The 13,395-nt window shown below is 38.7% G+C and overlaps 1 protein-coding gene across 1 annotated transcript; it reads left to right on the top strand.

The window, feature by feature from the left end:
- Window positions 1-381: 381 nt before the first annotated feature.
- LOC122019005 lies at window positions 382-12,300 on the top strand. The gene is made up of 2 exons (XM_042576515.1): window positions 382-918; window positions 12,178-12,300. Exons 1-2 carry the CDS (start codon window positions 382-384, stop codon window positions 12,298-12,300), a joined length of 660 nt encoding a protein of 219 aa, XP_042432449.1.
- Window positions 12,301-13,395: the final 1,095 nt, after the last annotated feature.

The following is a 13,395-nucleotide window of genomic DNA, read 5'->3' on the forward strand; positions in this document are numbered from 1 at the left end:
CGGGGACTCATCCACCGACGGATTGATAGGCTTCGTCCACCTTACGGACACGCCGAGGAGTAGGAGTATATCTCCGAACCTTGTTACACCGATGCGTGTTGAGGTTTGATTTCTCCGCTTTCGTTTCTATTATTTTTATTTCCGCTGCGCTAACCTTGATTTGTAGAAAGAAACGAAGAGTTGGGGTCGGCTATTCACACCCCCCCCCCTCTCTAGCCGCGACCATCGATCCTAACACTTAATTCCAACTACCTGGATTGGTATAGGAAACTAAAAATCATCTTAAGACACGAGAGAAAAATTTACGTGCTCGAAGATGAACCACTGAAAGAGCCTTCACCCAATGCTTCAAACGAAGACCAGTCATATTATTCTCAGCATATGGAAGATGCACTGGATGTGCAATGCATCATGTTGTCTTCTATGTCTCCCGAGTTGCAGAGACAACATGAGAACATGAGTGCTAGGGAGATTGATCAGCACTTGCGTGAGCTCTTCCAAGAGAGTTCGAGAGAAGAGAGGTATGAAACCTCTCAAGCACTATTTCGTACCATGCTAGAGGAAGGCAACCAAGTTGGGTCTCATGTACTCAAGATGATAGGGTATATAGAGAGGCTCAAGAGCTTAGGTTCCAAGTTGGACCAGGACTTGGCTGTTGACCTAGTCTTGTCGTCGCTACCTCTATCATTTTCCCAGTTCGTGTTGAATTTCAACATGAACAGCATGGACAAGAGTTTGACTAATCTGATGGTAATGCTGAAAACTACTAAGAAGGATATGAAGGTAAATCCTTCACTGCATGCAATGATGGTCAGAAAGACCAACAAGCGCCCTAGCACTGGGAAGTTTAATCCCAAGGCTAATGTAGTGAAGAATCCTAGATATCAATCTCATAAGAAGCTTAAGAAAGGGATGCAGGTACCCCCAATCTGATGAGAAGGAGGTCATGTGCTTCCATTGTGACAAGAAAGGTCACTGGAAGAAAAACTGCTATATTTTCATGAAGAAGAATGCCAGTGGAGCGGATGCTTCAGGTATCTTTATGATAGAGTGCAATCTTTCAATTTCTTCATCATGGGTCATAGATTCTGGAAGTAAATCTCATATTTGTGCGAACATGCAGGGTCTAAGTGTTGGTTGCTACTCGGAAAACCTATAGGTTCCACTGTACAAAAATTTTGTACAAAGGTCTGAACCTTTTCCTAGCTACCATGTGTTCTTTTAAATTAAATTTTGGATCGCCTGCGGAACTTAACACGTTTGATCCAAAACTTAATCTATTTGTTCTTTTAGGTTTTGACTTGGATCTCCTGCGGAACTTAACACGTTCGACCCAAGTCTCCTTAAGTTATTAATTCCATTAAATATTAATTTCCATAAAAGGTTCGACGTGGCGAGGCACATGGCCTTCTTGGATATGGGAGCAACCACCACCGACTAGACAAAACCTTTAATAGAAAGCTAATATTTAATTTCCTAAAATAACTTTAGGTTAACCAAAGAGAACAATCAAATCACAAGGAAAAGAAAGAAACAAAAGAACACAACTTCGAAAAAATATATTCGAAATAGTAGAACGTAAGCCTCTTGTATTTGGTATTATTTCCATAAATAACTAGCATGATGCGGAAATAGAAATTACTAGTTATACCTTGTAGAAAAAACCTCTTGATCTTCTACCGTATTCCTCTTCTAACCTCGGACGTTGTGTGGACAACGATCTTCCAAGATGAGAAACCACCAACCACCTTCTTCTCCTCCAAGCAAGGTTCGGCCACAAAAGAAAAGCTTTACCAAGGAGAAAAACCAAAATACTAACCAAGCTCTAAGAGATGCTAGCTTTCTCTCCTTCTTCTTCTTCTTCTCCGAGTAGTATCTGGCCACCACAAGAACTCCAAGGGAGAGGGAGAGGTTCGGCCACCACAAGAGGAAGAGAAGGAGATGATGGCCGGCCACACCAAGGAACAAAAGAGGGAGAGGAATAATAGATGTTGTGTCTTGTGAAGGCACCTCAACCCTTCTTTTATATTCCTTGGCCTAGGTAAATTAGGAAATTTAATTACAATAAATTTTCCTTAATTTCCTTGACATGATTTAATTGAGAAAAATAAAATAATATTTCCCCAATTAAACAATGATGGCCGGCCAAATCAATAGGAAGCAAATTGGACAAGTTTCAATCAACAATTAAAACTTTCCTTATTTGTTTCCGGAAATTTTAAAAATAAAATTTCTCTTTAAAATCTCTTCATGGTTTATAAAAGGAAATATCTATAATTTTAATTTTATTAACATGTGAATAATTTTAAAGAGAAAATAAAACATCTCTCCAATCTACAAATAAGGAAAGAGATCTAATCTCTTTCTTTAATCTTTGTAAATCTTTTACAAGAGAGATATTTTAATTTTAATTCTCTTTAAATTAAATCTTCCACATAATAATAAACATTAAAATTAAATTTTCTTTTAATTAATTATGGCCGGCCCTACTAGCTTGGGTTCAAGCTAGGGCCGCCACCTTAAACCCAGCTTAGGCCGGCCTAGCTTGGTTCCCAAGCTAGCTTGGCCGGCCCCCTTTAGGTGGGTATAGAAGGTGAGTATATGTGGGTATAGTACTCTATAAATAAGAGGCTACGATAGGGACCGAGAGGAGGAATTGGTTTTGGTCTCCGATAAAATTAAGCATCCCATGTTCGCCCCGAACACACAACTTAATTTTATCAATGATAATTCATTCCACTAGCGAACTATCATTGAACTACCGCACCAATCCCAAATTACATTTTGGGCTCCTTCTTATTATGAGTGTGTTAGTCTCCCGTGTTTAAGATATCGAATGTCCACTAATTAAGTGAGTTATCGACAACTCATTTAATTAATATCTAAGTCCAAGAGTAGTACCACTCAACCTTATTATCATGTCGGACTAAATCCACCGCAGGTTTAACATGACAATCTTTATGAGCTCCTCTTGAGGACATTATCAACCTAGTATCACTAGGACACGCTTCCTTCTATAATCAATAACACACACTATGAGTGATACCATTTCCCAATTTATCGGGTTTATTGATTCATCGAACTAAATCTCACCCATTGATAAATTAAAGAAATAAATATCAAACATATGTGCTTGTTATTATATTAGGATTAAGAGCACACACTTCCATAATAACTGAGGTCTTTGTTCCTTTATAAAGTCAGTATAAAAAGAACGACCTCAAATGGTCCTACTCAATACACTCTGAGTGTACTAGTGTAATTATATAGTCAAGATAAACTAATACCTAATTACACTACGACCTTCTAATGGTTTGTTCCTTTCCATTCTGGTCGTGAGCTACTGTTTATAATTTATAAGGTACTGATAACATCATCTTCTGTATGTGACACCACATACTATGTTATCTACAATATAAATTAAATGAACAACTACAAACAAATGTAGATAATTAGACCAAATGTGATTCTTTATTCATAATGAATGTTTACAAAGCTTAGGCTTTCAGTATACACTCCAACACTAAGTTGTAAGGAATCGGTGGCCGGCTAGAAGAGGGGTTGGATAGCTAAGTCACCCCCAATTTACTTTCTACTCTACAAAGTGTTAGTGCGTAGCGAAATATACTAAACAAAAACAATAAGAACAAGCAAGAAAGCACAAACGCTAACACAAATCCTTTATGTGGTTCGGAGATTGCTTGCTCCTACTCCACGGCGTGTCCTTGAGGTGGACGAACCTTTGATCCTTTGGTGGATCAATCTCCGGCAATCTCCGGCTAGCTCTTACTCCTTCTCGGTGGAGTACAACCTCTCACAAAACTCTCTTCCTCTTACAAGATGAAGACTTAGATTAGGAGGAAGAGAATGGCTTGGAAGCTTTGGACAATTGCTAAGGAGTTATTCAACAATCATGAGTAGTCTCCTTCAAGCTCCAAAGCTTCCTATAAATAAGAGGAGAGAGTTGATCATCATATCAACTCATCTCGGCACCAGTCGACTGATAAAACCATCAGTCGACTGGTGTTACCGTTGGAGGTAGCCAACGGCTACTTCGCAACACCAACAGTATGTCAATGGTCATTTACTAGTCGACTGCTAAAACATGCAGTCGACTGATCCACACTGACCGAACGAACAGAATCATTCTGTTCGCACTCAGTCGATTGCGCGTTCGACTGCACAGTCGACTGCTAAAACATGCAGTCGACTGCTATAGTACTGCTATAGTTACGCTACAGTAAAACCCTAAACCTAGGATTTTACTCCGAGTATAATTTCTCATGCACTCGTACCCTCACCCTTACGACTCATTTGACGCTTCCTTTGCAGCTTTAACCTCTTGCCTTCAAGCCTACTTCCTTTGGCTCTCGTCCCTCGGATGTATTCAAGCCCGCGGCTCATCCCCAATGTCATCCTTCGTGTATGCCTCAAAGTCGCTTCCCTCGGCCCTTGTCCTCGCTACCTTGTCCACGGTCCCTCGGATGTTTCATCCTTCACCAGACCCGAAGTCATCAACCTAAGTCGCATGTATATCCTACAAACCTGCACAACTCAAATACAAATATCAAATACAAGGGTGAACCTAACTTAAACTCTTTAACACACACATCAAAACTATGATCGTACCGATCAAAACCTAGGTCGATTGCACCAACAATCTCCCCCTTTTTGATGTGTGGCAATATGTTTAAGTTAGGCATAAATATCAACATGAAAATTAGAAGCAATATGTAAACATGAAGCATAATACCCCAAGCTCCCCCTTAACATATGCTCTCAACCATAATTTTCAAGTTTTACACATAGTTGCACATAGTTAGGTTTCTAACTTAAACATTCACATTTCTCCCCCTTTGACACCATCAAAAATTGTACCAAACATGTACACATACTATGGTATCAATGTGGACTTAAAAATATCCAAAACTAGCTCTTGATGGTGCTGGAAAACAGCTACCAGTCGACTGTTATCTGTCGCAGTCAACTGGCACAAACTAACCCGATTTTCAACATTTTAAAGCCAACTTCAGAAATGCATAGAAAATTTTAAAAATTTTGAAAAATCATGAAATTTTGAACACACATTTCTTATAATGTTCTTTACCAAGAAAAATATGTTTTCATGAAAATTCATCATATTTCTGAAGTTTTGATAAAAACTCAAACACTTTAAAAATCACTCAAGGTGGTATCAATTTGAAATCTTATTTTGCAATCATATGTTTCAAAATAGCTAAACCACAGTAAATAAAACATAAAAATGTTTTCAAAACATTTAAAATGTCCAACTATAATCTATGGGCAAGATGTCCATTAATTAAACATTTGCTTTCCCCATAGTTGGCCTATGATCACTAAAACTTGATTCATTTCATAACTCATCAAGATGTCATAAGCATAAGTGAATTATTTGTATCATCCTATCATCTCACATTTAAGGTTAGAAAATAATGCAAATCATTATGAGATGAAGATAACTTCTACTTAGCCCCCTTGATCATGAATTTCTATCAAGGCTAAGTGCTCCCCCTTAAGGTCTCAAGTCAACCATTTCTCAAGGATTTGAATTATGATTTCTATGGTTGACTTGACCTAAAATTCCCTAAACCTTGAGGATTGATTTTGGCACCCAATAGAAAATCTTTCTAATTGGGTTAACCAAATATTTCTTGGGGATCCATTTTCTATCTATGGTCTTGGTTTTTGATTGCCCCATAGCAAGTAGACAATGGTAGGTCTTTTCATTGTTGGGTTCATTGTATCCTAACCCATTTTTCTTAAAGCTTGCCCTTTGGCTCCCAATGATCATGTTTAGGGTTTTAGAGCTAATTTCAAATTTTCTAAGGGCATTGGTAAGGTATTCTACCTTTTCCCTTAATTTCCTATTTTCCTCTTCTAAACATGAATCATTTGAAGAATTAGAAGAAGCATGCATATTGTTGTCCTTAGAGCACATGGATTCTAATTTTTCCTCAAGCATGCTAATATCATGTTTCAAAGACTTGTTTTTTCCTTTTAGCCTTGAACAAATCATCATTTGTACTTGAAATAATTTTAATTAAAATATGGGGAGGAAGGTTATGTACCTCACTTACCGAGAAGTCTAAATCCGAAGTTTGACCTCCCCCTTCACTTGAGCTCCCCTCTTCATCTTCACTTGAGCTCCTTCCTTCTTCTTGTTCGGATGAGGTGGAGGCTACATCATCAATTCTCATTAGAGCAAAATTGACTATATGGTGCTCTTCTTCCTCCGATGATGATACATCATCCCATGTAGCCTTTAGATTTTTTACTTTCTTCCCCTTTTCTTTTATCTATTTCTCTTCCTTCTTCTTTCCTTCCTTCTTTTTCAAGAGAGGACAATCATCTCTTATGTGTCCTTCTCCTTGATAATTGTAGCAAATGATCCTCCTTGTTCTACTTTTGCTTCTTGAGCTTTTCCTAGCATGAGATTTGTTAGTTGAAAAGTTTTTAAATGCTCTTCTCATTTTTCTTACCATATACGTCTCTTGGTCGCTATCCATTGAAGCGCTTGATTCTTCGGAATCGGAAGATGATGGAGATGGAGCTTTCTTCTTCTTCCCCTTTCCCTTATTTGCCACAAGGGCTACTACTTTTGATCTTTCTCCATCTAGCCTTTCAACTCGTGTCTCATGAAGCTTCATAGTTGAGAAGAATTCATCTAGCGAGCTCTTCTCTAGATCCTTTGAAATGTAGAATGAATCTACAATGGAGCTCCATATTGAGGTTCTTGGGAAAGCATTGATGGCTTTCATTATGATGTCTCAGTTTGTAAGTGTCTCACCTACACTTGTTAGTCCATTTAAAATTTTCTTAATTCTAGAATGTAAAATTGATACATTTTCCCCTTTTTCAAGCTTGATATTGGTGAGTTGAGTTCGAAGGAGGTCTCTTCTTGCCAATTTCGCTTCCGATGTCCCTTCATGAAGCTCCACTAGCTTTTCCCATAACTCCTTGGCGCTTGAATAGGTTCCAACCCTTGTTACTTCTTGTTGGGGAAGGACATTTAGTAGATGATATATGGCTTTAGAATTCGCTAAATGTTCTTCCCTTTGCTTCTTGCTCCACCTTGTTTTCTCAAGTATCTTATTGTCTTGATCCCTAGGCACTTCGAACCCATTTTTCATGATTAACATAATGTCAAAATCGGTTTCGAAAAATACCTCCATTCTCTTCTTCCACCAAGAGAAGTCCCCTTCGTATTTGGTTGGATGAATGTTTGAGCCGGCCATTTTGATGAAGTGCTCTTCTCGGCGATTAGTCCATTGAAGGGCGTCCTCGCTCTGATACCACTTATAAGGGATTGGTGGTCGGCTAGAAGGGGGGTTGGATAGCTAGGTCACCCCCAATTTACTTTCTTCTCTACAAGGTGTTAGTGCGTAGCGGAATATACTAAACAAAAACAATAAGAACAAACAAGAAAGCACAAACGCTAACACAAATCCTTTACATGGTTCGGAGATTGCTTACTCCTACTCCACGACGTGTCCTTGAGGTGGACAAATCCTTGATCCTTTGGTGGATCAATCCTCGGCAATCTCCGGCTAGCTCTTACTCCTTCTTGGTGGAGTACAACCTCTCACAAAGCTCTCTTCCTCTTACAAGATGAAGACTTAGATTAGGAGGAAGAGAATGGCTTGGAAGCTTTGGACAATTGCTAAGGAGTTATTCAACAAGCATGAGTAGTCTCCTTCAAGCCCCAAAGCTTCCTATAAATAAGAGGAGAGAGTTGATCATCATATCAACTCATCTCGGTACCAATCGACTAGCAAAATCATCAGTCGACTGGTGTTACTGTTGGAGGTAGCCAACGACTACTTCACAGCACCAACAGTATGCCAACGATCATTTACCAGTCGACTGCTAAAACATGCAGTCGACTGGTGCAGTCGACTGATAAAACATGTAGTCGACTGATCCACACTGACCGAACGAACAGAACCATTCTGTTCTCACTCAGTCGATTGCGTCGTCGACTGCTAAAACATGCAGTCGACTGCTATAGTACTGCTATAGTAATGCTACAGTAAAACCCTAAACCTAGGATTTTACTCCGAGTATAATTTCTCATGCACTCATACCCTCACCCTTACGACTCATTTGACGCTTCCTTTGCAGCTTTAACCTCTTGCCTTCAAGCCTACTTCCTTTGGCTCTCGTCCCTCAGATGTATTCAAGCCCGCGGCTCATCCCCAATGTCATCCTTCGTGTATGCCTCAAAGTCGCTTCCCTCGGCCCTTGTCCTCGCTACCTTGTCCACGGTCCCTCGGATGCTTCATCCTTCATCGAACCCGAAGCCATCAACCTGAGTCATATGTGTATCCTACAAACCTGCACAACTCAAATACAGATATCAAATACAAGGGTGAACTTAACTTAAACTTTTTGACACACACATCAAAACTATGTCGATTGCACCAACATAAGTTACTTTAAACGGTTGTCCAAGGGCGAAAAAAATTTCTAAAGCATTAACTGATCATAATTTAATTCTTTATCAATTATTCAATTAAACATTTTATTTTAATATTTTGACTTCCAAGCTATGGCGAGGTACTAGGCCTTCTTAGTTATTGGATCGTCAACCACTTCTAGACAAAGTCTCATAAAGAAATTAAACATTTAAAGAACTCTCTGAAAGCCCTAAATTTAAATTAAGGTTCAAGTTAAACATGACTTCAGAACCCAATATAGGTTCCAGCCAACTGGGTTAATTAGGTATTTCTTAGGGAGATATTTCTTTGAAATATTTCTAATCTGTCCCTTGTGATATCTAAAATACCAATTTAGATTATTGAATATTTTATAACTTGTATTAGATGAGCATGCAAGATTTTTTAAGTTATTTATTTCTTTTTACAAATTATCATTTTTTAATTTTATTTTGTCAAACTCTTCTAACGGGCAAGATTTAGTTAGAATTAATTTTAAATTTTTAATCTCTTTTTCTAATTTACAACAATCTTTAGTTAATATTTTAACAAACATAAATAATTTATCAGGAGGAAGAGATCGTACCTGACTTACCTTGTCGATCTCGTTATCTGTGGCTCCCCCTGAACTGCTGCTTTCTTCCGACATAGCTCCCCCTTTATCGATGCTCATTTTGGATGAGCTTGAATCGTAGTCCTCATCTTGATGACTTGCCATTAATGCAAGTCCGGAGAAGGCCTCGACTTCCGATTCGAACGACGTATCGTCCCACGTCGCTTTTAGTGCCTTGAACTTCTTTGTTTGGACAGGCTTCTTTCCTTTGTCCTTGTCCTTATTCCTTAGCTTGGGGCAGTTGTCTTTGACGTGCCCTTCTTCATTGCAGTGGTAGCATCTGATCGTCCTTTTCTTTCTACCCTGCGGATGGTTAGTTTTACTTGAATTAAATAACTTTTTAAAGTGTCTTACCATCATAACCATTTCCTCGTCGTCGAGAGAAGATTCTGACTCATGTTCGTCTCTCGCTGCCTTGAGTGCGATGTTGTGCTTTGGCTCCTTCATACCTGCACATTTCGATTCATGCACTTCAAACGTAGAAAATAATTCTTCTAAGGTAATATTTTCTAAGTCCTTAGAGATATAAAAACATCTACTAGTGAAGTCTATTTCGTATTCCTAGGAAATGCATTTAACACGTACCTTAGCGAATCTCGGTTACTTACCTTTTCTCCGAGATTCGATAGTCTGATGATGAACTCCTTAATCCTCGAGTGGAGATGCGCAATTGTTTCATCTTCTTCAAGTCGTAGGTTAGTTAGCTGATTGCGAAGTAAGTCCCGTCTCGCGAGCTTGACTTCGGGCGTCCCTTCATGTAGTTTAAGGAACTTATCCCAAAGCTCCTTTGCTGAGTCATAGTTATCGATCCGGTTGACTTCTTATGGCGGAAGGACACTCAGCAGATGAAACTCTATTTTGTCGTTTGTCACGTAGTCGGCCTGCTCCTTTTTCGTCCATTGGTATTTTTCTTTCCCTTCCGGTGCTGTAAAACCAAACTCCATTATCAAAAGTAAATTGAAATCTATTTTGAAAAAATACCTGCATTCACTTTTTCCAGCTAGCGAACTCCCCCTCTAATTTTGGTGGGTATATGCTTGGTCCGGCCATCGTCTTTGCTTCGATCGACGATTAGTCCTCATAAAGCGTCCTGGCTTTGATACCACTTGTTGGGGGCCATTAGTGGTCGACTATCGAAGGGTTGACTAGCACTGCACAAATTAAAAGAAATACCCTTCTTGAACTTTTAAAAAAACACTTGCATATAATTAAATAAAGAAAGGAACTAAAAGAAGAGACTCACGGATTTGACTTGGTTACAACCGAGTAGGTTGTTAATCCAAGGAATGAATCACACACTAAAGATCTCCTTCAGACGGAGAAGCCTCTTACAGCAATGACGTACAAAAAATGACAAGCTGGACAAGAGAAGCGTACAAGTGTAGAATATGCAATTGCTTGTTGTGTTCTAGCCTTGGTTCGGGCGCTTGGAAGGGGGATAAAGTTTTATCCCCTTCGCAACGGATCATGATCAAGCGCGATCCAATCAAAATCAGGTTCCGGGTGCCCGGAATTGCTCCCGGCGCCCGGACTGTCCAGGCGCCCGAAATGGGTTCGGGCCCTCTGCTCCGGTGCTGCTCACCTCGGTCCGGGTTTCCACTCTGGCTCCGCTCTCTTGGGTGATTTCAGCCAACCGAAATAAGGTTCACCCGAACCCAATTTCGACCTTCTCGAGCAACCTTCCGCTCCGGCTTCTCGTCCCTCATAAACGATGCACGCTTCCTTCTTGTCCGCCCGCGTACTCTTCCGCAGCACCTCGTCCCTCGGACGCACCGAGCCCGTCGGCTCTCTCCCGAGTCATCCTTCTCGCTAGTTGCGTCTTTTGCTCGACTTCCTGTGCTCCTAAGTTCCTGCACACTTAGACACAAAATTAAAACACCACAAGACCTAACATAATTTGGTTGATCACATCAAAACAACCTTGGGGTTCCAACACCCCCAACTTTAGATTATGAAGAAAAAGACGAAGTGCAAATTCATCCCAGCTGACCGGAGGCTACCACTCAAGTATAGCAGCCGATTTGAGCCTGGAGAACAAAGCAGAGTTGATCGCCTACTTAACGTGCAATAATGACGTGTTCGCTTAGACACCTCAAGAACTCACAGGTATCTTGTCCATAGTACTAGAGCATGTGCTTTACATCTGCCTAGACACTCGTTAAGTTAAAACAGAGGAAAAGAGATTTTGGGGTCGAGTAAAAACAAATTATCCGTGTAGAATTGGACAAGCTACTTAAAGCTGAGCATATCCATGAAATGTAATTCCCAAGCTAGTTAGCAAATGTGGTTCTAGTGTCTAAGCTCTAGAACAAGTGGTGAGTATGTGTGGATTTCAGAGATTTAAACAAGGCTTGCCCGAAGGATTACTATCCTCTGCCGCGCATTGATCAGGTGGTAGACTCAATTGTTGGCTATGAGTTGATATGCATGTTGGATGCATATCAGGGCTATCATCAAATCCCTTTGGCTAAATAAGACAAAGAAAAAGTTAGCTTCATCACTGCTGAAGGAACATACTATTATAATGTTATGCTGTTCAGACTAAAGAATGCAAGTGCAGCATACCAATGGTTTATCAACAAGGTGTTCCGGAGATTGATTAGCAGAAATATGAAGGTATATGTGGATGATGTATATTAAAAACCAAACATTAGTAAATAGACAATGGCTTATTGTTCACTAGTGTGTGTTGAGAAACGATAATGGTTCAATGCAAATGACAATGGTTAAAATTGTTGTCTATGACCCAAAAATACCATGGTAAATCGATGCGTTGAGAAAAATATAGCACTCAAAGACAATAGTTATAACCCGTTGTCTTTTGTTTTGAAACACAACGGTGAAAAATCATTGTCAATGGCCTAAAAAACTGTAGTAAATTAACGCATTTATAAAGATAGGACACTTAAAGACAACAATTATAACCTGTTGTCTTTTCACTTGAAACACAACGATAAAAAATTATTATCATTTTGAGAAAAGATAATGATTTTTAATCGTTGTATTTAAGTGCCCTAACTTTCTCAACGCGTCAATTTAGCATAGATTTTTTGGGTCATAGACAATAATTTTTCACAATTATCTTTTAGTATTTTTTTTTTGTTGCAGTGGCATTTCATCAATCGACTGATAGCGGTCAAACATGTCAAGAAAGAATCATTCTGCAGATTTAAAGGGTTAGATTTGATATTTCAATTGACTGATGGGTATGATCAGGTGACTGATAGATAAAAATATCCCCAACTTGAAGGCTATTAAAGAAGGTTCTTAAGGAGATTTTAGTATCTAGTTATTGGAGGCTTTAGAGCGAAGTGTTGTTATATTTCTAGACCAACAAGAGGTAATTCCAAGTAACAAGAAAGTTTTTAAAGTAAGATTCATGTAAAGTTATTTGTACTCATTGTATTTGCTTTCATTTCTTGTTTTCTTGAGTTCTTGAAAGAACAGTTTGTAAAAGGCTTCTCTGACTCCGAAAGGTATTCGAGAAGGAGATTGTTTTAGTGGAGGAAAATTGCTAGTAGTAGGCCTTAGACTAGTCACCTTAAGAGGCGAATACCAAGTAAAATCTTGAAATTGTACATGGGTTGTCGATTTTGATTCAAGTTTCCACTGTACATTCAAACGACGAGCACAAGATCAAGATAAAGGGATTGGAGCTATTCAATCCCCCCCCCCCTTCCCCTCCTCTCTAGCTCGCACGGGTCCTAATATTTGTAGACATAATGTCCACTCCTCTCGGGGTGCATGACCCTCATTCTAATATAAATTCACCACTAATTTTAGCCATGTTGTTATTTCAAATAAGTAAAATTAACAAAAGTTAATCATTCTATTGTAGAAGCTAATACCCTTTTTTTTTTTTTTGCATGTTGTAGTAACTAGTTATTAGCTTTTATATAATGAATCTGATCAGATAATACTCATTTCAATTGTAGTAGTTGTGATATAATCCATTTGATTTATTTTACTCATTGAAATATTATTTTAGCCCATCACTCTTAAATAATCAAAATTAGCATAAGTTATTCGGTCATATTGTTGTAAAAGTTAGCAGTCAATTTTTACACATTATAGAAGTTAGCAGCTAGTAGCTACAATGTAAATCTTAAAATTAGTCCACTAGTATTTCAACTAGTTTACTTTAAATGAGCATCCATTTGACTTTAATAGCAAAAGAAGTGTCTATGTGATGATTTATCAAATGATGGGTGCCCTTTTAATTTTTGTCCAAAAAATTATACTCTAAAAAAAATTAATTTACCCATAATTTACCTAAATGTATTCATTTTAATCTCAAATTACTCTTCACCAGTAATTATTTTATCA

Source organism: Zingiber officinale, chromosome 9A, assembly GCF_018446385.1.
Source record: "Zingiber officinale cultivar Zhangliang chromosome 9A, Zo_v1.1, whole genome shotgun sequence".
NCBI classification, from domain to species: Eukaryota; Viridiplantae; Streptophyta; class Magnoliopsida; order Zingiberales; family Zingiberaceae; genus Zingiber; species Zingiber officinale.

Coding starts and splice junctions, on each gene's coding strand:
- LOC122019005 (XM_042576515.1), top strand. CDS start 382: ATGGAAGATGCACTGGATGTGCAATGCATCATGTTGTCTTCTATGTCT. Junction 919..12,177: donor AGCTTAAGAAAGGGATGCAG/GTACCCCCAATC, acceptor TTTTTGTTGCAG/TGGCATTTCATCAATCGACT.